Source organism: Pithys albifrons, chromosome 24, assembly GCF_047495875.1.
Source record: "Pithys albifrons albifrons isolate INPA30051 chromosome 24, PitAlb_v1, whole genome shotgun sequence".
NCBI lineage: Eukaryota > Metazoa > Chordata > Aves > Passeriformes > Thamnophilidae > Pithys > Pithys albifrons.
The window spans coordinates 6034922-6062246 of record NC_092481.1 but is presented as its reverse complement, the minus strand read 5'-3'; the positions used below and the strand labels follow the sequence as shown (position 1 = coordinate 6062246).

The 27325-nt window shown below is 52.7% G+C and overlaps 2 protein-coding genes across 2 annotated transcripts in view; one reads left to right on the top strand and one right to left on the bottom strand.

Moving 5' to 3' along the window:
* CSMD2 (CUB and Sushi multiple domains 2) overlaps positions 1 to 27325 on the bottom strand; it is a 292995-nt gene that overhangs the window by 182265 nt on the left and 83405 nt on the right. The window lies entirely within an intron of this gene.
* On the top strand, positions 6125 to 26031 carry LOC139682496 (golgin subfamily A member 6-like protein 22). The gene is made up of 2 exons (XM_071576901.1): positions 6125 to 6502; positions 25069 to 26031. The coding sequence occupies exons 1-2, from the start codon at positions 6125 to 6127 to the stop codon at positions 26029 to 26031; spliced, it is 1341 nt and encodes a 446-aa protein (XP_071433002.1).

Here is a 27325-nt window from a genome sequence, read left to right as displayed (position 1 = left end):
GACATGCACCTTCCAGCAGCATCAGCTGAGCACATGAGAGGCCATTCCCTTCCTGGGCACCTTCAGCTGGGACAATAAAGGGGGAAAAAAGGAGGGAGTTGGAAGCATCACCTTCACAGTTAGATTGGCTTTCCATGTGGGGAGCTCTTCTCATTCTAGGGGAGTCTTTGTGCAACTCAGAGCACCTTTATCTCCAAAAAATGCAAAATATCCACCCAAGTGCCACCAGATTTTAAAATTGTATTCTCTTTACCTGGTGGTTTTTACAGTCCTGTCACCACGTTGAGACCTTTTTCTGCAATCCCAAACCAGAGCAAGGAAAAGTCCAAGAGATGCAGCTTTTCAGAGTTTCTCTGGATTCACAGAGTGCAATTATGGGAACCAACAAAGACAGAAAACACTGAAGAGCTTTTCATTCCCCTCTTCCCCCTGATAGGAATGAAAAGCTCTCAGACATCTCAAACTTCTCCCTCCATGAACCTCCAGGAGATCCTCCACACTGACCCTTCAGCTCGTTCCCAAATGCCAACACTCATTTACCTTGTAATTAACATCATTAGGAGCAGTGACATTTTGCTCTCCTTCCTGTTGGTGCCTTTTTTTTTTTCTGGGTCTTGATGGGCTGTTTTCACTCTCAGGTTTTTAAAGAAATTGTAAGAACCTGTTCCTTGTGAGGAGCTGGGCTTGGTCACAGGGATCACCTGCTGGAAACTCCGGCCAGAGTTTCACCTTTCCAGGAATTGCAATTCATGGAGAGTCTTCAATGCCTTTAATTTTCCTGTGTTGCCTTTCAGGTTGTTCCTTCTGGCAGGAAATTTTTCCTTACCATGGCAAATTGGAGTCAATTTCATACCTTAATCAACACTAATTACCTAATAAGCAGAGAGGGAAGGGTTGAGCTGAGGGAGGCACTGCAAGGCCCAAGGTCTGGGAGGGCTTTGGGAGGTTTTGGGTTGGGTTTTTCTGTTGGTTTTTTTGGTTGGTTGGTTGGTTTGGGTTTGTTTTTTTTTCTTGTTTTTTTGGGTTTTTTCCTTTTTTTTTTTCCTTTTGCATATCTTTTCAAGGAAAAGTCAAATCCTAGAAATACAATACTCTGTGTCATGTACAAGCTTTACAGATCCAGCTTTCTGCTGGAAACCCAAACAGGTCCACAAACAGCTTCTTTTGCAAAAATCTTTCCCTCCCCCTCAGGTCTCTGCAGCCTCTGATGTAAAAGCCACGTTTGTCCTGATGAGATGATGGCACTGAGAAGGGATCTCAGCACAGCCAAATTGCTCAATTAGAAACAAGGAGAAAAATCCCCTTTAATGAATCATTTCAGGATGTCTTTATGTGTATTTATATGATAAAGGAAATACCAGAGAGAGGAGCAGCAGCCACAGCCAAGGGAAAGCTTTGCCCAGTCCTGGGGGTTCCAAAGCCAAGCTCTGCTCCCCACTCAGGATTTGTCCTGAAAAATGATGTGAAATCCCCTAATAAAGAGGAAGTTGGAGGAATAAAACTCTTTTCTTGTGGTTTTTCTGCCTGCAGAGGCCTCCTGGAAGTGGGAGGGTGTTACACCCTCTTACACCTCCCCGTGCTGGAGAAGAGCAGGACAAGATTGATGGTTGTGTCTCCACCTCAGCACTGACCTGTGTTTACTCCAGCACTTCTATCCCAGATTTACCTGAACCAAGTTGACCTGTTTTGATGGAATATGTGGGTAATTCAGGGACATGAGCAAACATTGTGCTGAGTTCAGATAAATGGCCTCAATTCAAAGTGAATTTTATAAATGACCCAACCCAAGTGGGACACACGTTGGCTCCGTGTGCAGTTTAACACAATGCACTCCTGGAGGCACTTGGAGTGAGTATCATCAATTCCACATTTAAATATAATTCCTGGGGAAGATCTGGAAAGAACACAGAAAAAAAATGAGGCTAAACAAACCAAATCAGAGAAAGAGCAGGAGAGTTTTATTTGTAGCTCCTGAACTCTGGGAACTGGGGAGTCTGACAAGTCTCAGAGGCTGAATTATTGAGATAATAAAGCACCTGCTGAAGAGACCTCTGACTGCTGTAATGAAATGATTTCATTGCCCCACAATAATCACCAGCAAAGGTTCTCTTTGGAGAGCAAAAGAAACAATGGAAGGGGAAGTGAGAGAGATAAATGGAATGCAAATTGTCCCCTCTGCTCGTGGGGAAAGGCAAAAGAGCCGTGACATGAGAGGAGCAGCCTGTGGGTCTGCAGGGGGTTGGGCTGCTCCACTTGTGTGGGTCTACAGAGGGCTGGGGCTGCTCCATTCTGTGGGGCTGCTCCTCTTCTATGGGGCTGCTCCACTCCATGGGGCTGCTCCACTCTATGGGGCTGCTCCATTCTGTGGGGCTGCACAGGGCTCGGGCTGCTCCACTCTATGGGGCTGCTCCATTCTGTGGGGCTGCACAGGGCTGGGGCTGCTCCATTCTGTGGGGCTGCACAGGGCTGGGGCTGCTCCATTCTGTGGGGCTGCTCCTCTTCTATGGGGCTGCTCCACTCCATGGGGCTACTCCACTCCATGGGGCTGCTCCATTCTATGGGGCTGCTCCATTCTGTGGGGCTGCTCCACTCTATGGGGCTGCTCCATTCTATGGGGCTGCTCCACTTGTTTGGGTCTACAGAGGGCTGGGCCTGCTCCATTCTGTGGGGCTGCTCCATTCTATGGGACTGCTCCATTCTATGGGGCTGCAGAGGGCTGGGGCTGCTCCATTCTGTGGGGCTGCTCCATTCTATGGGACTGCACAGGGCTAGGGCTGCTCCACTTCTATGGGGCTGCTCCATTCTGTGGGGCTGCTCCACTTCTATGGGGCTGCTCCATTCTGTGGGGCTGCTCCTCTTCTGTGGTTCTACAGAGGGCTGGGGCTGCTCCACTTCTATGGGGCTGCTCCTCTTCTATGGGGTTGCTCCATTTTATGGGGCTGCGGGGGGCTGGGGTTGCTTCATTCTGTGGGTCTGCACAGGACTGGGGCTGCTCCATTCTATGGGGCTGTTCCTCTTCTATGGGGCTGCTCCGTTCTGTGGGTCTGCAGGGGGTTGGGGCTGCTCCATTCTATGGGTCTACAAGAGCTGGGGCTGCTCCATTCTATGGGTCTTCACAGGGCTGGGGCTGCTCCATTCTCTGGGTCTGCACAGGGCTGGGGCTGCTCCATTCTCTGGGTCTACCAGAGCTGGGGCTGCTCCATTCTCTGGGTCTGCACAGAGCTGGGGCTGCTCCATTCTATGGGTCTGCACAGGGCTGGGGCTGCTCCATTCTCTGGGTCTACCAGAGCTGGGGCTGCTCCATTCTCTGGGTCTGCACAGGGCTGGGGCTGCTCCATTCTCTGGGTCTACCAGAGCTGGGGCTGCTCCATTCTCTGGGTCTGCACAGAGCTGGGGCTGCTCCATTCTATGGGTCTGCACAGGGCTGGGGCTGCTCCATTCTCTGGGTCTACCAGAGCTGGGGCTGCTCCATTCTCTGGGTCTGCAGGGGGCTGGGGCTGCTCCATTCTATGGGTCTACAAGAGCTGGGGCTGCTCCATTCTCTGGGTCTGCAAGAGCTGGGGCTGCTCCATTCTATGGTTCTGCAGGGGGCTGGGGCTGCTCCATTCTATGGGTCTACAAGAGCTGGGGCTGCTCCATTCTCTGGGTCTACCAGAGCTGGGGCTGCTCCATTCTCTGGGTCTACAAGAGCTGGGGCTGCTCCTCTTCTCTTCCCCAGAGTGAGGTCCCTGCAAAACCACCCCAGGCAAACACAGCAGGGGCAGAGGGAAGCACAGAAACCCCACCACGGTCTGTCCAGGTCTGGTGTTGCCACAAGCTCTTCCACAGCCTGACAGGTCACCTGCCCCTCTGTGCTGTAATTAGCCAGCCCAGCAATTACCCAAGTCCTAATTGCACGGGAGTCATGCAATTAAAAAGTTATCCATGTGCAATACAGGGATGACTCTCCACTTCCAAGGCTTCTCTTCCCCCCTCTTTACCTTTCAGAGAGACAAGTTCTACAGAAGCAGGGGCTGTTTCATAATTTAATACTTATGCAACCCGCTACATATGAATATTTAACACTGCTGGGAACGTCAATAAATCACCTTGTACTCAGAATGAATGGTCAAAATTTCAATTTGTCTTATTCATAGTCCTGTTCTTACTCGCAGGAATCCTGGCAGGGACAGCCAAGCTCACCTTTTCCTGGGAATAACTGATTTCACCTCTTGAAAACAAGCAAAGAAAACACGGAATTCTTTCATTCCCAGGCAAACCTGCAGAGCCCTGTTACATTTCCATCTGCTAACATGTAATTAATGAAGGCTTTTAAAGCCCCAGAACCTTTCAAATTAATGAAAAGTCCACCCAAATAAATTAGCCCTGGAGTCCAAGGGCTGTGGATTGAACTAACAGTGGTTACCCTGACAGGAACCACAAACAGCTGTCACAGACAATTATTTTTGGGGCTGCTCCTAAACCATTTTCCCATTATGAGCTGCCACCTCTCAGCGGCCAATGGTGGCTTCACAGTTTATCATGAAAAAAAAGGAGAGGCACCCAGTTGGGTGTGACACATTTGTAATGTCCCATGAGATAAATGGAGCTGAACTCCAGAGCTGGGGGAGGAGCATGGTCTGCACAGGGCTGTGACATCACCACAGCTGTGACATCATCAGAGCTGTGACATCATCAGAGCTGTGACATCATCATGCCCTTCAGGCAGCAGAGTTGGAGCAAGCAGATGTGGCTCACAGTGCCTGGCTCTGGGAGCTCTGTCATCATGACACAGTGAAAGGACCACCAGTGCCCATTTCAGTGCTCCACCTGGCATGATGTTCCCAAGTCAAAGAGCTGCTCCAACCCCAAGGGTGTGACACCATCACAACCCTTCAGCCAAGGGAGCAGATGTGGCTCACCGTGCCTGGCTCTGGGAGCTGTGTCATCATGACACAGTGACATCACCGACACACACCTCAGAGCTCCACCTGGCACCTCATTCCCAAGTCAAAGAGCTGCTCCAACCCCAAGGGTGTGACACCATCACAACCCTTTAGCCAAGAATGTTACAGGAAGAAAATTTGGCTCACAGTGCCTGGCTCTGGGAGCTGTGTCATGATGGCACAGAGACATGACCACTCGGGCAGGTCCCAGTGCTCCACCTGGAATGATGTTCCCAAGTCAAAGAGCTGCTCCAACCCCAAGGGTGTGACACCATCACAACCCTTCAGCCAAGGGAGCAGATGTGGCTCACCGTGCCTGGCTCTGGGAGCTGTGTCATCATGACACAGTGACATGACCACCAGTGCACATCTCAATACTCCACCTGGCACCTCATTCCCAAGTCAAAGAGCTGCTCCATCCCCACAGTTGTGACACCATCACAACCCTTCAGCCAAGGGAGCAGATGTGGCTCACTGTGCCTGGCTCTGGGAGCTGTGTCATGATGACACAGTGACATCACCAGCACACACCTCAGAGCTCCACCTGGCACCTCATTCCCAAGTCAAAGAGCTGCTCCATCCCCAAGGGTGTGACACCATCACAACCCATCAGCCAAGAGAGTTACAGGAATAAAATTTGCACATTTGGCCCCTACTGGTGGGCTCTGGGAGTTGTGCCATGGTGGCACAAAGACATGGCCACCACCACACACCCCAGTGCTCCACCTGGCACGATGTTCCCAAGTGAAAGAGCTGCTCCATCCCCATCACTGTGACACCATCCCAACCCTTCAGCCAATGGCATTTCAGGAGGCAGCTCTGCTTGCCCTGACTGGCACAGTGACATCACCCCCACGCTGGCATTCCATGTGGAACCGTGTCCATCCAGCTCCATGTCCCCAAGTCAACTCAACCTCGTTCCACCTCCACTGCTGTGACATCGCACAGCCCTTCAGCCAATAGCATTTCAGGAGGCAGCTCTGGCCTGCCCTGATTGGCCCAGGGCACCGCATGTCACAGTGGCTGCCGGTGCCAACCTCAGTGTCACCCCTGGTGCCACCCCAGTACATTCTGGCACCCCTCGAGGACACAGGGCACAGCCTCCTGCCACCCCAGCGCAGCGAGGAGGCTCAAGAGGGAGCAGGACTGAGCCCAGCTGAGCCCAGCCTGGCACAGCAGTCCAGCCTGGCACAGCAGCCATGGCGCGCCTGGGCGGCCGGCGCGGGCGCAAAGCCCTCAGCACTCAGCTCTTATTCCACATCTCAATCCTGAGGGCAGGGCCCGGCGGGCGCCTCATGGCTGTGGCACAGTCCAAGAGGAGGGGCAAGGCGCGTTTCGCCCCCCGGCGTGGCACCAAGAGCGTGCGTTTCTCCGGCCGGAGCCGCCCCCTGCCCGCCTTCTTCATCTTCATGGCACAGCACCGCGGGGAGCTCCGGTCCGCCCACCCCGACTGGACCGTGGTGCAAATGGCCAAAAAGTTGGGCAAGATGTGGCACAAGCTGCCCAGAGGAGAGAAGGAGCGGTACATGGAGCAGGCGGAGCGGCTGAAGGGCCAGCGTGGGGCATCCCGGGGCAGGGTGAGGCGTGTGCCAGCGCGCCCGCTAAACAAGAGGAACATGGTGGTCTGCTTCACCACCAAGGCTGAAAGTCTGCGCAAATTCCTCCTCTCCTACCTGTAACTGCAGCTCCAGAAGCTTCCATGTCCCCAGTTCACCCTGTTGTGCCTCTCCAAATATTGTGTGACTCCTACAGTTCATCCGGAAGCTTCCACATTCCCAGTTCTCCCAGTTGTGCATCTCCAAACCCTGCGTGACTCCTGCAGTTCATTCAGAACCTTCGACGTTCCCAGTTCTCCCAGTTGTGCATCTCCAAACCCTGCGTGACTCCTGCAGTTCATTCAGAACCTTCGACGTTCCCAGTTCTCCCAGTTGTGCATCTCCAAACCCTGCGTGACTCCTGCAGTTCATTCAGAACCTTCGACGTTCCCAGTTCTCCCAGTTGTGCATCTCCAAATATTGTGTGACTCCTACAGTTCATCTGGAAGCTTCCACGTTCCCAGTTCTCCCAGTTGTGCATCTCCAAACCCTCTGTGGTTGCTGCAGTTACTCCAGAGGTTTCAATAAAAGTTTCCCCAATGTGCATCTGCAAACGTTGGGTCACTGTGGTTTCTTAGGTGGGGCAATAATTCAGGTTTGGTGTTGGGTGCAGGCTGGGCTTGGGTGTCTCCTTCACACTCACAATGAGTCTTCTCTGCCTCCTCTCCACAGCACAAGTTAAAACGTGCTCCTTCTGCAAGGGAGGAATTCTGGTGCTCCAGCAGCAGGTCCTGGGGCTGGAGAGGTCACAGGGAAGGCAGACGTGCCTTGAGGGGGACAGGGGGAGTTCCAGCTCTGCCAGGGCTCTTTAGCTGTGACCTGCTTGGCCTGATGTGCCACTGAGGAGACAGGGAAGGTGGGACAGACCTGCCCCTGCTGCTGCCCTGCCCCAGAGGGCAGCTCCAGCTCCAAATCCTCTGGTCTGCTCCAACCAGGAGGGTGCAGGAAAGCCTTGGGAAGGTGCCCATCCAACCCACCACAGGTACCTGCACCTGCTGGAGGACCCAGACTTCCTACCAGAGAGGTTTCTCCTCTTGCCCACGGCCTTTCCACAGGGGCCCTTTCACACCCAGTCACACATCCCAGTGCCCCAGGGCAATGCCACCTTCTCTCCACGCACCAAGGGTGACACAGCACCTCAACAAGGCCAAGTGCAGGTCCTGCACTTTGGCCACAACAACCCCCTGCAGCGCTCCAGGCTGGGCACAGAGTGGCTGGAGAGCAGCCAGGCAGAGGGACCTGGGGGGACTGAGGGACAGGAAGCTCAACATGAGTCAACAGTGTGCCCAGGTGGCCAAGAAGGCCAATGGGATCCTGTCCTGGATCAAAAATAGCGTGACCAGCAGGACCAGGGCAGTGACCCTTCCCCTGGACTCTGCCTTGGGGAGGCCACACCTTGAGTGTTGTGTTCAGTTCTGGGCCCCTCAGGTCAGGAAAGAGATTGAGGGGCTGGAGCGGGTCCAGAGAAGAGCAACAAGGCTGGAGAAGGGACTGGAGCACAAGTGCTGTGGGGAGAGGCTGAGGGAGCTGGGGGTGTTCAGCCTGGAGAAGAGGAGGCTCAGAGGTGACCTCAGCACTGTCTGGAACTCCCTGAAGGGAAGTTCTGGCCAGGTGGGGGTTGGTCTCTTCTCCCAGGCACTCAGCAATAGGACAAGGGGCCATGATGGGCTCAAGCTCTGCCAGGGGAAATTGAAGTTGGAGATCAGGTAGAAATTCTTTGCAGAGAGAGTGCTCAGGGATTGGAATGGGCTGCCCAGAGAGAGGGTGGATTCCCCATCCCTGGAGGTTTTTCAGCTGAGCTTGGCCGTGGCACTGAGTGCCATGAACTGGTAAAGGGACTGGAGTTGGACCAAGGGTTGGACTCGATGATCTGGGAGGTCTTTTCCAACCCAATCCATTCTGTGATTCTATGATTCAAAAAGTCTCCATAAACTGGACTCCAAAGCTGGGCTTGACACAGCACCTCAAAAAGTCTCCGTAAACTGGACTCCAAAGCTGAGCTTATCCCTTATCCCAGCATGGGACTTTATCAGGCTGAGCACCACCTCCATGAAGCCAGTTGTCACTGCTGGAAACCCCCAAATCCTGGGATGTGGCCCTAGGAAGCCACTGCTACAAATGCTGATGATCTTGAGTTAAAAATAAGGCTGAGCTCTGCCTTGGCAGCAGAGTGTTTAAGTGAGCAGGGACACGAAATCTCCCTTTAATGGCTCTCCTGCCTGCATGGCCTGACAGGAGCCATCAATTAAAATCCATTCCCAGCTGCACAGCCACGGCCACAGCAGACTGCACAGCTATTTTTGGCACATTACAAATATGAAGTGGTTAAAGAGGCATCAAAAAGGCCCGAGATATTACCCATCCAATTAGGCTTTTAACAGAATCTTTGTGTCTTCCACTGCTTGACTTGCAAACTTCCCAAACAAGCAGCGTGGTGGCAGAATCGTGTCCTGGGAAGCTGCACCGCGAGTTCCACTCGACTGAGCCCATCCCAACGTGCTCAGGAGCGATGAGGGATTTCCCCAAAGCAGCTCTGCCTCCAAACACACCCCCCTGAACTCCCAGTGTGCCCATTCCCACCAACCCCTCCAGCTGAAAGGCTCTGCCAGCTCGGAATGTGCAATAAAATTCCAGTGATCTGCCGCAGGAAATGTTTCAGTGAGAGGAGACAGGAGGGGTGGAAAGCAGAGCACTTGAAATTGGGAGTTATCCCCCCCTATCTGTGTTCCCACTAATGGTACACGGACTAGAGATGAAAATAACTGTTAGAGATAAACATTATCAGTGAAAAATAACAGTTTGGGACGTGCCTTCCAGCAGCAGTGAGGAAACAATGACCTCTGGAGAGCTGGGGGAGAGGGATGGTGAGGGAGGTCAGGGATAAATATGGATATTATGGGGGGAAGGTGTCCTGGGGCTCTGGGGTTGGTTCTTTCCTCTGTTCTCCATCCTGTATTAAAGAGTGCAATAAGCTGAGCTGCAGAACAGGGTTTGTCTGAGGGCTGGAGCAATTTCAGCTCTCTGGAGCCTCTGCAGCTTTTTCATGTACTCAAAACTGATATCACTGACATTGCTACGGATCCAGTAACACCATTTTTAGTGGAATGCACTGCCAAGGGAAAGAGGGGTAAGGAATCCCTTGTAAATCAGCTGCACAACCTTCCCTTTGAGTCACCTCCTGGAGAGCTGTCAGAGCTGGGCTTTGCTGTCCCTGCCCTCCCAGTGGGGACTTCAGAGGGGATGAGAACAGCCAGCAGGGACAGAACTTCACCCAAAGCCTTCAGAAAGCCACTTCTCCTGGGCTCTGCCACACACCTGGGGCACCACAGGGAAGTCACACACCTGGGGAAGACTTCAAAGTCTGCATAAACAACCCAAAATTTCGTGTACTCCCCCAGCCCCCAAATAACACACACAATCTGAGCACCAAGGCGTGAAGGGCCAGGGAGGGGATGTGGATGTGACACCCACACTCCTCCTGGTACCAAGAGAGCTGCACCTCTGCAGACATTTCCTCCTGTGAAACAGGAGCAATGGCTCTCCATCCCACCTCCCTCCCTCAGCTCCACTCTGCTCAGCCCAGCAATGTTCAGCTGGATGTGCAGAAGGTGCTCCTGTGGTGGCAGCAGCAGCAGAGGAAGGCCTGGAGTGCTCCTGAACAGCAGATTTATCGAGCAGATGTTCTCTACAGTGATGCCCCTACACGTGGCCTCGTGTTCACAGGTCCTGACCCAGCAGGTGGGTCACACAGGCTGGGACTGAACCAAACCAAACCCACAATTCTGTCTGGTTGCTGCAGTTGAATCACAGAATCATAGAATGGATTGGGTTGGAAAAGACCTCCGAGACCAGCAAGTCCAACCCTTGATCCAATCCCACTGTGATCACCAGCCCAGGGCACGGAGTGCCGTGGGCTGGTGATCACAGTAGGGTTGGATCAAGACATGGTGGATTCTCCCAGTGGGGTTGGATCAAGACATGGTGGATTCTCACTCAGTGCCACATCCATAGAATCATATAATGGATTGGGTTGGAAAAGCCCTCAGAGATCATCAAGTCCAACCCTTGGTCCAACTCCAGTCCCTTTACCAGATCATGGCACTCAGTGCCACATCCAATCTCAGGTTAAAACCCTCCAGGGATGGGGAATCCACCCCCTCTCTGGGCAGCCCATTCCAATCCCTGAGCACTCTCTCTGCAAAGAATTTCTACCTGATCTCCAACTTCAATTTCCCCTGGCAGAGCTTGAGCCCATCGTGCCCCCTTGTCCTATTGCTGAGTGCCTGGGAGAAGAGACCAACCCCCAGCTGGCCAGAACTTCCCTTCAGGCAGTTCCAGACAGTGCTGAGGTCACCTCTGAGCCTCCTCTTCTCCAGGCTGAACACCCCCAGCTCCCTCAGCCTCTCCCCACAGCACTCGTGCTCCAGTCCCTTCTCCAGCCTCGTTGCTCTTCTCTGGCCCCGCTCCAGCCCCTCAATCTCTTTCCTGAGCTGAAGGGCCCAGAACTGAACACAACACTCAGAATCACAGACTGGTCTGGGTTGGAAGGACCCACAAGGATCATCGAGTCCAACTCTTAAGTCAATGGCCCACACAGGGGGATTGAATCATAGAATGGATTGGGTTGGAAAAGACCTCTGAGATCATCAAGTCCAACCCTTGGTCCAACTCCAGTCCCTTTACCAGATCATGGCACTCAGTGCCACAGCCAAGCTCAGCTGAAAAACCTCCAGGGATGGGGAATCCACCCCCTCTCTGGGCAGCCCATTCCAATCCCTGAGCACTCTCTCTGCAAAGAATTTCTTTCTGATCTCCAATTTCCCCTGGCAGAGCTTGAGCCCTCCTTGTCCTGTTGCTGAGTGCCTTTGGAGGGGCTGCTTTGGGGGTGACGAGAGTCCCCCCAGCAACACTCCCCACCCCAACCCCAGGAAATGTCTGCTGGAGGGAGACCCTTCTCTCTCCTCCCTCCCAGCAGCTTTTGGCCACTCCAGAAGGTTTGGGGGCAGCCTGAGCCAGCCAAGCCTGGCAGGGACCTCACCCAAGCCCTACTTAGCCAGGCACAGATTAATCCTTGAGGACTCTGAGGCTTTGCAGGCTCCCTGTCATGTGTTAACTGAGATGTTACAACTTCAACACACTTCGAAAAATCAGAAACTGGAAGTGTTCTGAGCTCATTAACTGCTGCCAAAGGATCCTTCTGTTTCAGAGAATCAATAACCTGCTTTTGTTCACAGCTTGATTTTAATGGGACCAAAAAGACACTCCACTACAGACACTAAAAGCCACCAGGGCTGTGCTGGGGAGAGCAACAGCTTGATGCTTTTAAGGCCCTCTTGTAGGAAGGCACAGACTGGGCATCACAGAGCACATGCCCATCTGCACAGATTGGAGAGGGGCAGCCCCTCCTGCCACCCTGGTTAGCTCTGATTGAGCTCCCAAATCATCAGGGACAGACTCAGAGCCCTGGCACGGGGGTGCTGCAACACACCCCAGAGCTGCCCCCTGACCCCCCTGCCCAGGACTGGCACACTCGGCACAGATGATGCTCCAACACACACCCCGGAGCTGCCCCCTGTCCAGGACTGGCACACTCAGCACAGACAATGGTCCCTGTCCCCTCTGCCCAGGACTGGCACACTCAGCACAGACAATGTCCCCTGTCCCCCTGCCCAGGACTGGCACACTCAGCGCAGACAATGCTCCCTGTCCCCTCTGCCCAGGACTGGCACACTCAGTGCAGACAATGCTCCCTGTCCCCTCTGCCCAGGACTGGCACACTCAGCACAGATGATGCTCCAACACACACCCCAGAGCTGCCCCCTGTCCAGGGTGGGCACACTCAGCACAGACAATGCCCCCTGTCCCCTCTGCCCAGCACAGACAATGCCCCCTGTCCCCCCTGCCCAGCACTGGCACACTCAGCACACACGATGCCCCCTGACATTGCAGCCCCTGGTCACAGCTGATCTCCAGCCCAAAGCTGAGGGAACACAGAGATCTTCCAAGGTGTGCCACCCCCACCCACCTCCCAACCCAGCTGTTTTCTTCTGGTTACCCCCCAAAAAGGTGGTGCCAAGTTGTGGGAAGTGCAGTTGGAGCAGCAGTTTGGCAGCCCCACTTCTGTCTGTCCCAGAATTCATAATTTACTTTGATAAATCCTGTATTTTCTTGTGAACTTGCCCCCCTCACTGAAGGCCAGCAGGACTGTGGGACTGGGCAGAGGTTCCTGCAGCTCTCTGGGGAGGGGACACTGTGTGAAAACTCCCCAGAACAAGAACATGCACTCTGTGATTGGAGTTGCAACTTGATGAGCTTTAAGATCCCTTCCAACCCAAACCATTCTATGGCTCAAAAATACTCATTTCTTCTCCACGTGGAAACCAAAAACTTCATCACACAACAACTCAGGAGACCCCCAACCACCAGGTAAAATAATATTAAATATGCTTAATGTATTCCAGACCCAACTAACACAGCAATGCTCCCTGTGCCCCCCACAGCAGCTCTGAGGGCTTGGCAGGGGCTGGCACCACCAGGGCTGGCACCACCTGGGCTCTGCCACCAGTGCCCAGGTGGATTTCTCAGGAAGATGAAGAGCCCCCCAACCCCTGAGTGCACAGCAGAGTCACCAAGACAGCAGAACAAGGACTGCACCAAGGCAGAATGTCCCTTTTAAGGAGCCTCTCTGAGTGACCTTAACACAACGTGAAGTCCTTCCAGCTGCAGGAACTCTTGACTACCTGAAAGTGCTGCCAGTAGGACTGACTTTATTATTTCCTGCCTTTCAAACCTTCTGCCTGCTCTTTGCTGCTCTCACTTTCTCTCCCAGATCCTCAGAGATCAATCTGATCCTTCTCTGCCCAGCCTGCTCAGCTGATGGGATGGTGCCACCAGAGCCAACTGCTCCTCTCTGCCCTGTCATTCCATGTTCCCCAGGGCTGGATCAGACAGGAAACTCTGGAATACTCTGATTTTAGTCTGAAATGGAGCTGTGACAGAACTCTGGGAAAGGCAGCAGAAACGGAGCCCACCTGATGTTGGGGAGAAAAAATCCACCTCAAGGTGGGGCCAACAGTGTTTGACACATTCATTAATGGTCTGGAAGAAGGGATGGGGCTCTGTAGGCAACACAGAACTCTGGGAGCAGCTCCTGGGCAGGTGGGCACAGCTGCCACCCTGAGGGACCTTGGCAGGCTGGAGAAATGGGCAATGCCACCAAGGTCAGGAGGAAACACCAAGTCCTGCCCCAGGGGAGGAGGAACCCCAGGCAGGACCTGAGCCAGCAGTGCCACCTCAGAGCACACACAGACACACCCCAGGCTGCAGCCTGGAATTCCATGAAATGTGGCCCAGAGGGGTCTGAGCACCATCTCTGAAGGATCTCAGGGCTGAGGTGGAGCCAAGGCATGGGAGAACCTGCCCCCAGAGGGGATCCTGCAGCTCCACCACCCAGAGCAGCCACACACCAACAGAAAAGATCTTGAGGGGCTGGAGCGGGGCCAGAGAAGAGCAACGAGGCTGGAGAAGGGACTGGATGTGGCTCTGAGTGTCCTCTGAAACACCTCCAGGGACAGAGAATCCAACATGTCTTGATCCAACCCCACTGTGATCACCAGCCCAGGGCACAAAGTGCCCTGGGCTGGTGATCACAGTGGGGTTGGATCAAGTCGGGGTTGGATCAAGTCATGTTTGGATCAAGTCATGGTGATCACAGTAGGTTTGGATCAAGGGTTGATGATCTCAGAGGTCTCTTCCAACCCAAGTGAGAAGAGCAACGAGGCTGGAGAAGGGACTGGAGCACAAGTGCTGTGGGGAGAGGCTGAGGGAGCTGGGGGTGTTCAGCCTGGAGAAGAGGAGGCTCAGAGGTGACCTCAGCACTGTCTGGAACTGCCTGAAGGGAAGTTCTGGCCAGCTGGGGGTTGGTCTCTTCTCCCAGGCACTCAGCAATAGGACAAGGGGGCACGATGGGCTCAAGCTCTGCCAGGGGAAATTGAAGTTGGAGATCAGGTAGAAATTCTTTGCAGAGAGAGTGCTCAGGGATTGGAATGGGCTGCCCAGAGAGGGGGTGGATTTCCCATCCCTGCAGGTTTTTCAGCTGAGCTTGGCCGTGGCGCTGAGTGCCATGATCTGGTAAAGGGACTGGAGTTGGACCAAGGGTTGGACTTGATGATCTCAGAGGTCTCTTCCAACCCAACTGATTCTGTGATTCTCTGATTCTGTGACTCTATCAGTGCTGCTGCTTCTGCCAGGCCTTGGGGCAGCAGCTCCACCCTCCCAGCAGCCACATCTGCAGAGACATGACCAGAATTATCCCCAGTTTGGATGAACTTTCCACCCCTTCAATCAATAAAGGGCCATTAAGAAGCCACTCCGAGCTCTGCCTTGCTCAGAACATCAGAGGGTCAGGGCAGCCTCTTCCAGCAATTCTCCTGTGCTGGGATTCAACTTTGCTTCAATAAAGCTTTGCTGGGAAGAGTCTTGCAAAGCTCTAACTCTGCAAACGTGGACATGGCACTGAGTGCCATGATCTGGTAAAGGGACTGGAGTTGGCCCAAGGGTTGGACTTGATTATCTCAGAGGTCTTTTCCAACCCAATCCATTCTATGATTCTAAACTCTGCCACCTCCCACCCTGCAGGTCCAAGGCAGTTTTAAAGCTCTGCCAAGGTCAGGTTGTGATCTGGGAAATATTTCCCACTGCTTTTGTTGTTCTAAGGATCCCAGGGAATGTATTTAAGGAGAGGAAGAAACATGAAATACACAATTCCAAACCTTTCAGACTGAAACCTGAGAACCTCCAGGAACAACCTCCACTCCAGCCAAGGCTTTTATGCACCAGAGCAGCTCGAGTTGACTTCACCTTAGGAGGAGAATTAAATATTCCAGGTTGAAAGCTCCCAGCAAAGCCCTCAGAGTGAGTGGAGAGGAGCAGCAAACCTTGCCCAGGGACTTTGTGCATCCTCCCAAAGACCTGGGAAAAAACATTCCTGGGAATTTGGCATCCAAAGCAAAAGAGTTACTTTCTTGGCAACACCCTGAAATCAGAACTTGAATAAAGAAAGAGGGAAAATGCCAAAAGCAGAGCCAGCCCTGGCACCCCCAGCAACTGCAGAATGAATTATTCTGTCCCTTTGGACTCAATTAGCTCAAATTAACAAAGAGTGACACCCATGAACATGTTAAACATGAAGGAAACTTCTGCTGACTTGCTTCAAAATGAATTTTAATTGCAAGCTGTTTTTTAGGCATCTTCCAGGGCTGCAAAATTTAATGAGGATTTCATTCTTCCCACAAAAACTCTGATCTATTAATTTCAGGCTAAAAATCCATAGTTCCTGAGGAAAAAAAATAATCAATATGTTCTAAATGCCAATCACTGGAGGCTTCTGGGCTTTGGAGAGTTCCTTGTTGGGGGCAGCAGGGACAGACCAGACATTGAGCAGCAATTTCCAGACCTTCAACATTCCCTGCTTTTAAACTGCTTTTGATTTTGGAGAAAATATCACAATAGAGATCACAGAAAAGGCCTTTGAGGTCACAGAAAAGGCCTTTACAATCACCAAGTCCAACCAACAAACCTGATGAGCTTTTCCTCTTTTAAACCAGAGACGAGGCTCAAATCAGAGGGTGAATTTTCTCAGTTTAAAAAGTCCAAAAGTTTTTTATCTGTGAAATTCCCTCGACCTGCAAGGTCTGTGCCCACCTCACCCAGGTGGAATGGAGGTGCCCAATCCATCTGACCTGCAGGGTCTGTGCCCACCTCACCCAGGTGGGATGGAGGTGCCCAATCCATCTGACCTGCAGGGTCTGTGCCCACCTCACCCAGGTGGGATGGAGGTGCCCAGTCCATCCAACCTGCAGGGTCTGTGCCCACCTCACTCAGGTGGAATGGAGGTGCCCAATCCATCTGACCTGCAGGGTCTGTGCCCACCTCACCCAGGTGGGATGGAGGTGCCCAATCCATCCTGGGTGAACTGGCACCCAGGAGCACCTCCCAGAGCAGAGCCAGGAACCACACAAGGGTCACTCCGCCTCTTAAACCCTGGGACAAGAAGGTCCAGGCACTGCTGGCAGCACTGAAAGCCCAAGGCAGAGCCAGCACCAGGGTTTGCCCCAGGAACTGGCAGCACCTTTATGGATGGTGGGCACCCACTGGCCCAGCAGCTCAGGTGCCACTGTGGAGGCACAGCCAGAGGCCACAGTGCCCTGGCACAGTTCAGGTGCCAGTGTGGAGGCACAGATAGAGGGGACAGTGCCCTGGCACAGCTCAGGTGCCAGTGTGGAGGCACAGACAGGGGGGACAGTGCCCTGGCACAGCTCAGGTGCCAGTGTGGAGGCACAGACAGAGGGGACAGTGCCCTGGCACAGCTCAGGTGCCAGTGTGGAGGCACAGAGACAGGGGATAGTGCCTTGGCAGTTCAGGTGCCAGTGTGGAGGCACAGAGAGGGGGGACAGTGCCCTGGCACAGCTCAGGTGTCACTGTGGAGGCACAGAGAGAGGGGACAGTGCCCTGACAGTTCAGGTGCCAGTGTGGAGGCACAGCCAGAGGGGACAGTGCCCTGGCACAGCTCAGGTGCTACTGTGGAGGCACAGACAGGGGGGACAGTGCCCTGGCACAGCTCAGGTGCCAGTGTGGAGGCACAGAGAGAGGGGACAGTGCCCTGGCACAGCTCAGGTGCCAGTGTGCAGGCACAGCCAGAGGGGACAGTGCCCTGGCACAGCAGCAGGAAGGCCAAAGGACCAGAAGAGCAGAGCACAGAGACCTGAGCACCACCTGAGTCTCCTCCCCACCCAGCCCAGCCTGGGAGGACTTCCCTGGTGGAGCAGCCCCAGCCCATGGTGGGAAGGGTTTCTGCAGCACTGGGTGACCTGTGCCCACTCCTGCCACCCCTCTGGAGGCTCCAGCTCTGCCACAGAGGGCTCTGCCCATCCACCACCCCTTTGAAACCCCTCTCAAGGTTTGCCTTCAGCTTCCCCCTCCCTTTGATTTTCCTCCAGGCTCCAGAAATTCTGAGCAAACATCCCTTGGGATTTAAATTCCTCCAAAGCAGCTGTGACAGGGCAGGAAAACCCTCCTGTCTGAGCACTCCCCTTCCCATCAGGTGTTTGGAGCTCCAGGATCAATGGTGGCAATTTATTCTCCAACAGAAAACAACCTGACTCCAAACTCCCTTCATGCCAACTCTGAGCCTCAAGCTCTTCTATTTTTCCCCCCTTTTAAAAACAGCTGACTTACCCAAACCAGGTTTTTCTGACAGAAAACCACAAGCTAAGCCACATTATAATAATTGAAGCAATTAATTACTTTTATGCCTTTCTTTTTTCTAAAAAAAAGGGAGATCTTTAATGCAGGTAATTCTGCCTCAAAGAGCTAATTTGAACTGCTCCAGCATTTAAAAGATGATTATAAAATTAATTTAGAGAGTGCAGGAGGAAGACAAAGGGATAAAGGGAAGCAGGAGGAGATGGATATTTCCCCTGTGCTCCAGCTGGGAATTGCCAACCCAAAGTGCCTGTTTGAAAAGCAGGGAGAGGGCTGGTCATGATTTCAGGATTTCTGGTTGCTGATCCATCCCTGGGAGTGTCCAAGGACAGGGCTTGGAACAATCTGGGTTGGTGGAACTGGATGATTTTAAGGATCCTTCCAATCCAAACCATTCCCATTATTCCATGGAAATTCCAGCTTATTGTGGCCAGAAAAACAGACATTAGGTAGGAACTGTCAACATCTAATCCAATATTTATGGTGCCCTGAGCTCCTTCCTGATCTCCACCATAAATCCAACCCCAGGAAAGGTCCCTGTGAGGGGAAAAATCAGCCAAAACTTGTCAAACTCAAACCCATCATGAGCTAAAGAGATCAGGACCTGCCAGGACACACCAAAACATGGGCAAGAAGAGGCAGCAAACCCCAGAACTCCAGAGCAGGAGCTCCTTCCCCCCAGGCTTTGGGAAGGTTGGTTGGGTCTGGGGGCAGGAGATGTTGAGATGAAGTGTCTGCATCAATAAGTGAAGCTCCCAGATGATGCCATGAATGACCCTTCTCCCCAAAAACAGGACTTGGAGCCACGTTAGTGCAGGGTAAGATAAAAAGTAAAGGTCCTTTAATATCCCAGGCCCTACAGCCCACAGGAATACAGGATGACATCCATGTGTCCCAGTTCTTGTTTCCATGGCTTTTATAATAAGATCCCTCCAATCATTGCTTTACACATTTCTCAGTCCAGCCCCAGTCCCACCCCTGGTCCAACCCCCTGGAATTGGGTCTGGGGTCGTCAAGACCCTCTGTCTTCATCAGCTCTTCTTCCTCAGGCACACAAAGATCTCTTGGAGCTCATCCAGTTCTGGCTTTTGGGTCACTCTGACCTGTGTTTATGTTTCATCCTGTGGGCCTTCTGATATCCTTCAGCTCTACCTTGGAAAGGAGTCTAAACAAGATTAATTAACTAAAGGAATTTGAGCTCCCTGTTCTGGGACAGGGGTAGTGATAGAAAGGCATTAAACTTAAAATGTTAGAAATATTAACCCTCTAAAAATCTACAACTGCTGTGTTCCTAAAATCTACAAAATGTGAAAATCAGAACAAAAACCCCTTTTGGCATCACAGATTTGCAGCCTGTGCTTGGGAGGAGCAGAGTGGGACACTCAGAGGTGTCTGTGCCAAACCAGCAGTGGCAGCAGCTCCACAGGAGGAGAAACTCTGGGGTTTGGAGCTGGTGGAGTTTCTCACCACCCTCCTGTGCCCTCCAGCAGAAATCACTCCCAGTTTGTGCCTGGCAGCCTGTCCTGATGCCCTGAGCTCAGAACCAGGGGTTGGACAAACTCCTGAGGGAAACCTGGAGCCCTGGCAAGGCAAACCTGCCCCTGGGGATGCTCAGTTTGGGTTTCACTGTCCCAGATCTGACACAGCCTGGGCAGGGCAGAGTCTGAAATGACAATTCCCTGCCTGGTTTGAAGCAGGAGCTCCCCTGGGCACAGCTCACCCCCAGGAGCATCTCCAGAATGGAGAACTCTCTGCCCTTCCCTGTCCATCCCCTGAGCCACTGCCAGGGCTTCTTTAGGTTTGAAAGCAGCAGCAGCAACAAGAAAAACAGGGAAAAAACCCCAGTTTTTCCCACATTAACTGAAAGGTTGTTACTCAAGGACAAGAGGCCTCCAGGACTGAATTCCAGCTGGAAAATTGAGGAGTTTGCCAATCTAAATAAATATATTTCTGTGTGGGTTTGTGCTCCATCCCATCTGCCAAGACCCTGGGCATGGCAAGATTAACAAATCCCACGGCACAGCTTTGAAAACACAACTCTAATCTTGACCTGGAGAGCTCTCGATGGCAACAAAGTGTGGCAACACTTTATTCCCTTCTTCTGCTGAGAGGAACTGCAGGAACAACATCAGGGAAACACTGAGATTTCCCTCTGCTGCTGCCCAGGCACCCTGAAAAGCATTTTAACACCAGGATTCAGCAGCAAAGGGCAGCTCTGAGCTGTGGCTTCCAACCCTGGCACCTCGAGGGGAGCTGTGGAGACCCAGCACAGGGTGGCACATGGAGAGCAGAGGACACAGGCAAGAAAACCAGCAGGAAAAGAACATTTAGAACAAGTCTTGAAGCAGTTGACAGGTGGAAAGGAAGGGCTCCCACTCCTTAAAGAGGAGAAAACACCCCTGGATGAGCCCCCAGAGAAAGCTCTGGCAGACACACCTGCCATGCAGAGGCAGCTCCCTGGGCATGGGCAGCTCCTGTGCCAGGGGAGGGCTCTCTGCATGGGCACAAGTTGGCACATGGAGAGCAGAGGACACAGGCAAGAAAACCAGCAGGAAAAGAGCATTTAGAACACGTTTTGAAGAAGTTGACAGGTGGAAAGGAAGGGCTCCCACTCCTTAAAGAGGAGAAAACACCCCTGGATGAGACCCCAAAGAAAGCCCAGCAGAGAGAGGTCTTTGGAAGCTCCAGAGGTGTCTCTGCTGCTCATTTTGAAGCTTCAGAGAAGGGTGAGATGACTTTGATCAGCTCTGGCAGCCACACCTGCCATGCAGAGGCAGTTCCCTGGGCATGGGCAGCTCCTGTGCCAATGGGAGGGCTCTCTGCACGGGCACAGGGTGGCACATGGAGAGCAGAGGACCCAGGCAAGAAAACCAGCAGGAAAAGAACATTTAGAACAGGTCTTGAAGCAGTTGACAGGTGGAAACAAAGGGCTCTCACTCCTTAAAGAGGAGAAAACACCCCTGGATGAGCCCCCAGAGAAAGCTCTGGCAGACACACCTGCCATGCAGAGGCAGCTCCCTGGGCATGGGCAGCTCCTGTGCCAGGGCAGGGCTCTCTGCATGGGCACAAGTTGGCACATGGAGAGCAGAGGACACAGCCAAGAAAACCAGCAGGAAAAGAGCATTTAGAACATGGAAACAAAGGGCTCCCACTCCTTAAAGAGGAGAAAACACCCCTGGATGAGCCCCCAAAGAAAGCCCAGCAGAGAGAGGTCTTTGGAAGCTCCAGAGGTGTCTCTGCTGCCCATTTTGAAGCTTCAGAGAAGGGTGAGATGACTTTGATCAGCTCTGGCAGCCACACCTGCCATGCAGAGGCAGCTCCCTGGGCATGGGCAGCTCCTGTGCCAATGGGAGGGCTCTCTGCATGGGCACAAGTTGGCACATGGAGAGCAGAGGACACAAACAAGAAAACCAGCAGGAAAAGAACATTTAGAACACGTTTTGAAGCAGTTGACAGGTGGAAAGGAAGGGCTCCTACTCCTTAAAGAGGAGACAACACCCCTGGATGAGCCCCCAGAGAAAGCCCAGCAGAGAGAGGTCTTTGGAAGCTCCAGAGGTGTCTCTGCTGCTCACTTTGAAGCTGCAGAGAAAGGTGAGATGACTTTGATCAGCTCTGGCAGCCACACCTGCCATGCAGAGGCAGCTCCCTGGGCATGGGCAGCTCCTGTGCCAGGGGAGGGCTCTCTGCACAGGCACAGGGTGGCACATGGAGAGCAGAGGACACAGGCAAGAAAACCAGCAGGAAAAGAACATTTAGAACATGGAAACAAAGGGCTCTCACTCCTTAAAGTGGAGAAAACACCCCTGGATGAGACCCCAAAGAAAGCCCAGCAGAGAGAGGTCTTTGGAAGCTCCAGAGGTGTCTCTGCTGCTCATTTTGAAGCTTCAGAGAAGGGTGAGATGACTTTGATCAGCTCTGGCAGCCACACCTGCCATGCAGAGGCAGCTCCCTGGGCATGGGCAGCTCCTGTGCCAGGGGAGGGCTCTCTGCATGGGCACAAGTTGGCACATGGAGAGCAGAGGACACAGCCAAGAAAACCAGCAGGAAAAGAGCATTTAGAACATGGAAACAAAGGGCTCCCACTCCTTAAAGAGGAGAAAACACCCCTGGATGAGCCCCCAAAGAAAGCCCAGCAGAGAGAGGTCTTTGGAAGCTCCAGAGGTGTCTCTGCTGCCCATTTTGAAGCTTCAGAGAAGGGTGAGATGACTTTGATCAGCTCTGGCAGCCACACCTGCCATGCAGAGGCAGCTCCCTGGGCATGGGCAGCTCCTGTGCCAATGGGAGGGCTCTCTGCATGGGCACAAGTTGGCACATGGAGAGCAGAGGACACAAACAAGAAAACCAGCAGGAAAAGAACATTTAGAACACGTTTTGAAGCAGTTGACAGGTGGAAAGGAAGGGCTCCTACTCCTTAAAGAGGAGACAACACCCCTGGATGAGCCCCCAGAGAAAGCCCAGCAGAGAGAGGTCTTTGGAAGCTCCAGAGGTGTCTCTGCTGCTCACTTTGAAGCTGCAGAGAAAGGTGAGATGACTTTGATCAGCTCTGGCAGCCACACCTGCCATGCAGAGGCAGCTCCCTGGGCATGGGCAGCTCCTGTGCCAGGGGAGGGCTCTCTGCACAGGCACAGGGTGGCACATGGAGAGCAGAGGACACAGGCAAGAAAACCAGCAGGAAAAGAACATTTAGAACATGGAAACAAAGGGCTCTCACTCCTTAAAGTGGAGAAAACACCCCTGGATGAGACCCCAAAGAAAGCCCAGCAGAGAGAGGTCTTTGGAAGCTCCAGAGGTGTCTCTGCTGCTCATTTTGAAGCTTCAGAGAAGGGTGAGATGACTTTGATCAGCTCTGGCAGCCACACCTGCCATGCAGAGGCAGCTCCCTGGGCATGGGCAGCTCCTGTGCCAGGGGAGGGCTCTCTGCACAGGCACACAGTGCCAGGGGTGGGTTCTGAGCACCAGGAAACACTGTGGGAAGGTAGAGACTCCTCCTGGAGCACCTTGAAGTGAAGTCACTCATCTTTCCACCAACATTTGTCCAAATCCTTCTTTAATTTGAGAAAAATCAGTGTCCTCAGGAGGAAGACTAAGAGTGATTTAAAGAGGACCCCAAATGTCCCACTTTCCCCAGCTGTAGCTTACACAAAGTCTCCTTCCTGTGCCAAAGGATGGCACCATTCACCCTCTGCCAACCTCCCTGGGCACCTGCATTGTGGGGCACACCCTGAAGGGACTCCTGAACTCCCAGCTCTTTGCTCAGCTCCTGCCACTTGTTTTATACTCATTTGCACAAGCTCAGTCTCCCAGAAATCCCTCTCCAGATTACAGGTATTGAGTGTTCTTGCAAACAAACCTGTCTTTTATTCCTCCAACAAGTGTTTGCAGGACAAACACAATTAGAAATTAATATTTCCAGGGGTTTTATCCCCCCACACCACAGAGCTCCCTGCACCTCATCCCCTGCACAAAACAGGGCCCTTCATGGGGGATTCTCTTCAACAAAGAAGGACAAACAGAGAGAGAGAAAAAAAAGACAATTAAACCATGATCAGGGTAATTTTCAGCCCAAGAGCAGCTTCTTCCCTGCCTTGCAAAGCCAGCCTGAATATTCATGAACTGCTCTCCACTGTGCAGCAAATAGAATTAATCATATTAATGCACGGAACAATGAGATTAAGGCAGAGAGAAGGAAAGGAAATCTAATCATGTTTTCCTGACTGAAACATGAGGGGGAGAGGTCAGGGGGCCCTTGCACTGGATGTTGCCACATTGTCTCTCCCCTCCATGTTCCAGGGCAGGATTTCAGGAGCTGAGGATTCCCAGGAGAAGGCTGGGCAGGAAAAGTGGGCTCTGCTGCCTCCACCTTCAGCTGGGGCTTTGGGAAGGAGCTGAAACCTTCCAGTCCCAGCAGAAAGAGATGATAAACTAAGGGAAAAACCTTCATGGGGTAGAATTCTTTATAATCACAGAATCCTAGAATGGATTGGGTTGGAAAAGACCTCTGAGATCATCAAGTCCAACCCTTGGTCCAACTCCAGTCCCTTTACCAGATCATGGCACTCAGTGCCACGGCCAAGCTCAGCTGAAAAACCTCCAGGGATGGGGAATCCACCCCCTCTCTGGGCAGCCCATTCCAATGCCTGAGCACTCTCTCTGCAAAGAATTTTTTTCTGCTCTCCAACTTCAATCTCCCCTGGCAGAGCTTGAGCCCATCGTGCCCCCTTGTCCTATTGCTGAGTGCCTGGGAGAAGAGACCAACCCCCAGCTGGGGGGCTTTTCAGTTCTTTTAGAGCTTGTGTTGTGTTTTCCCACTGCCTGTGGTGGATTTGGAGACTCCAAACAGGGCTGGGATTTCAGCTGGGAAGTTGCTGCTGCTGTTGCTGCTGTGTTGAGTCTCGTGGTTTCAGATCAAAAAAGACTCAGAGCCTTTTTGGGTTGTGTATTTTAAGGGGTTGCATCATCTGTCACATTATCCCGACTGGCCTCCCACTCTCTGAGCCTTCCCCTGTCATTTCCCCTGGGAACCATCTCTTTTTCCCCTTGATTTTGGGTTAATAATCCCCTGCTGAGGGAATGCAGTGGGAGAAGTGGAGCTGCAGGTGGGGGGACCTGCCAAACCCAGGGAGTTTATTCCTGTCTGACTTCAGTTCCTCCTCTTCAGTGTCTCATCTCCCTTTTGCCTTTCCAGCCTTCTTGCTGTATTTTCCTCCCTTGCACAAATGCCTTTTTCTCCTCCTGAGGACTATTTTTCCTCTCAGTTTGTGTAGAATCCAGTTTGGTTTTGTCCCTGTGATCACAGTGAGGTTGGATCAAGGGTTGGACTTGCTGATCTCAGAGGTCTTTTCCAACCCAATCCATTCTATGATTCTATGGATGTGGCACTGAGTGAGAATCCACCATGTCTTGATCCAACCCCACTGTGAGAATCCACCATGTCTTGATCCAACCCCACTGGGAGAATCCACCATGTCTTGATCCAACCCCACTGTGAGAATCCACCGTGTCTTGATCCAACCCCACTGTGAGAATCCACCATGTCTTGATCCAACCATGTCTTGATCCAACCCTACTGTGATCACCAGCCCAGAGCACTCTGTGCCCTGGGCTGGTGATCACAGTGGGGTTGGATCAAGGGTTGGACCTGATGATCTCAGAGGTCTCTTCCAACCCAATCCATTCTATGATTCTCTGGATGTGGCACTGAGTGAGAATCCACCATGTCTTGATCCAACCCCACTGTGATGGGGTAAAAGAGCTGTAAATGTGTCATTTTATTAATCTGGCCCCAGGACCTCCTCAGCCTCCACTGCTCTGCTCAGACCTGGAACACACAGGGCAGGATTCCCACCCAGCAGGCTGGGGAGCAAAGGAAGCTCCAGGAGGAGCAAAGGGAGATCCAGGAGGAGCAAAGGAAGCTCCAGGAGGAGCAAAGGGAGATCCAGGAGGAGCAAAGGAAGATCCAGGAGCAAAGAAAGCTCCAGGAGGAGCAAAGGAAGCTCCAGGAGGATCAAAGGAAGATCCAGGAGGAGCAAAGGGAGATCCAAGAGGAGCAAAGGAATCTCCAGAAGGAGCAAAGGAAGCTCCAGGAGGAGCAAAGAAAGCTCCAGGAGGAGCAAAGGAAGCTCCAGAAGGAGCAAAGGAAGATCCAGGAGGAGCAAAGGAAGATCCAGGAGGAGCAAAGGAAGATCCAGGAGGAGCAAAGAAAGCTCCAGGAGGAGCAAAGGAAGCTCCAGGAGGAGCAAAGGAAGATCCAGGAGGAGCAAAGAAAGCTCCAGGAGGAGCAAAGGAAGCTCCAGGAGGAGCAAAGGAAGATCCAGGAGGAGCAAAGGAAGATCCAGGAGGAGCAAAGAAAGCTCCAGGAGGAGCAAAGGAAGCTCCAGGAGGAGCAAAGGAAGATCCAGGAGGAGCAAAGGGAGATCCAGGAGGAGCAAAGAAAGCTCCAGGAGGAGCAAAGGAAGCTCCAGGAGGAGCAAAGGAAGATCCAGGAGGAGCAAAGGGAGATCCAAGAGGAGCAAAGGAAGATCCAGGAGGAGCAAAGAAAGATCCTGGAGGAGCAAAGGAAGATCCAGGAGGAGCAAAGGGAGATCCAGGAGGAGCAAAGGAAGCTCCAGGAGGAGCAAAGGAAGATCCAGGAGCAAAGAAAGCTCCAGGAGGAGCAAAGGAAGATCCAGGAGGAGCAAAGGAAGATCCAGGAGGAGCAAAGGAAGCTCCAGGAGGATTCTCCAGGGAGAGGGATCAACACGTGGCACTGAGGGCAGTTAAACCAACCTGGCACACAAAACCCACCACAGCATCTATTTTGAACCAAGGGAAGGTGAAAGAATTCAGATTTTTCTAAGCGCAGGTCAAGTCAAGGCTACTTAAATGCAGAGTTAATGGTCTCATAACCCTCATTAGATCCCATTCCATAGCTTGGAAATAGAGAGGAATTCTCCCCCAGATGAGATTTAATGCTGTTTATTCGTGCCCAGCTCCGGACATGACTAAAGCTCCTCATAATGCTCAGGAAATGACAGATTTGGCTGGGAGAGGCTTCAATAGTGGGGCTGATTTGGCTGCAAGTCTCTCTCTGCCATATTACCAATAATTAAAACCAGGTTTCCATAGACAGAAGGGGGGGGAAAAAAAGGGTTTCAGCTCTATTTTCATGCTGAATCATATCAACATGTTTAAAGAGGAGATAGGAGTGCCAGGTTTCCTTCCCCCTACGGGCAAAAATTATTGAGAAATGAGTCATCTGAATTTAATTATCAGGCTGTGAGTTGTGAAGGCCAACTTTGAAAAATGAGCCTCCAAATCAGGCTCCTGGTGGTGCTGCTGTGGGACTGCAAAGGTTCCTTCAGGAATGTTGGGTGAGAGCCCTCTGGATGGACTGGTGGGTTCGTGGTGCTCCTGAGAATTCCCTGGAAGAACCAAGGGATGAACCTCAAAAAGCAGGAGCAGCTTCTTGTGCCAGCCCTGGGTGGGATTGCTGGGGGGGTGGCCCCTGTTTCACTCCTTGGCATGGCTCATGCCACCTGGGCATTCCAACAGGAATTCATCCCACCTGGGCATTCCAACAGGAGCCCATCCTACATGGACATTCCAACAGGAGTTCATGCCACCCATCCCACCTGGGCATCCCAGCTGGGCATTCCAACAGGAGCTCATCCCACCTGGGCACTCCAACAGAACCTCATCCCACCTGGGCACTCCAACAGGAGACCATCCCACATGGACATTCCAACAGGAGTTCATGCCACCCATCCCACCTGGGCACTCCAACTGGGCACTCCAACAGGAGCTCATCCCACCTGGGCACTCCAACAGGAGCCCATCCTACCTGGGCACTCCAACAAGAGCTCATGCCACCCATCCCACCTGGGCATCCCACCTGGGCACTACAACAGGAGCCCATCCCACCTGGACATTCCAACTGGGCACTCCAACAGGAGCCCATCCCATCTGGGCACTCCAACAGAACCTCATCCCACCTGGGCACTCCAACAGGAGCCCATCCCACCTGGACATTCCAACAGGAGTTCATGCCACCCATCCCACCTGGAC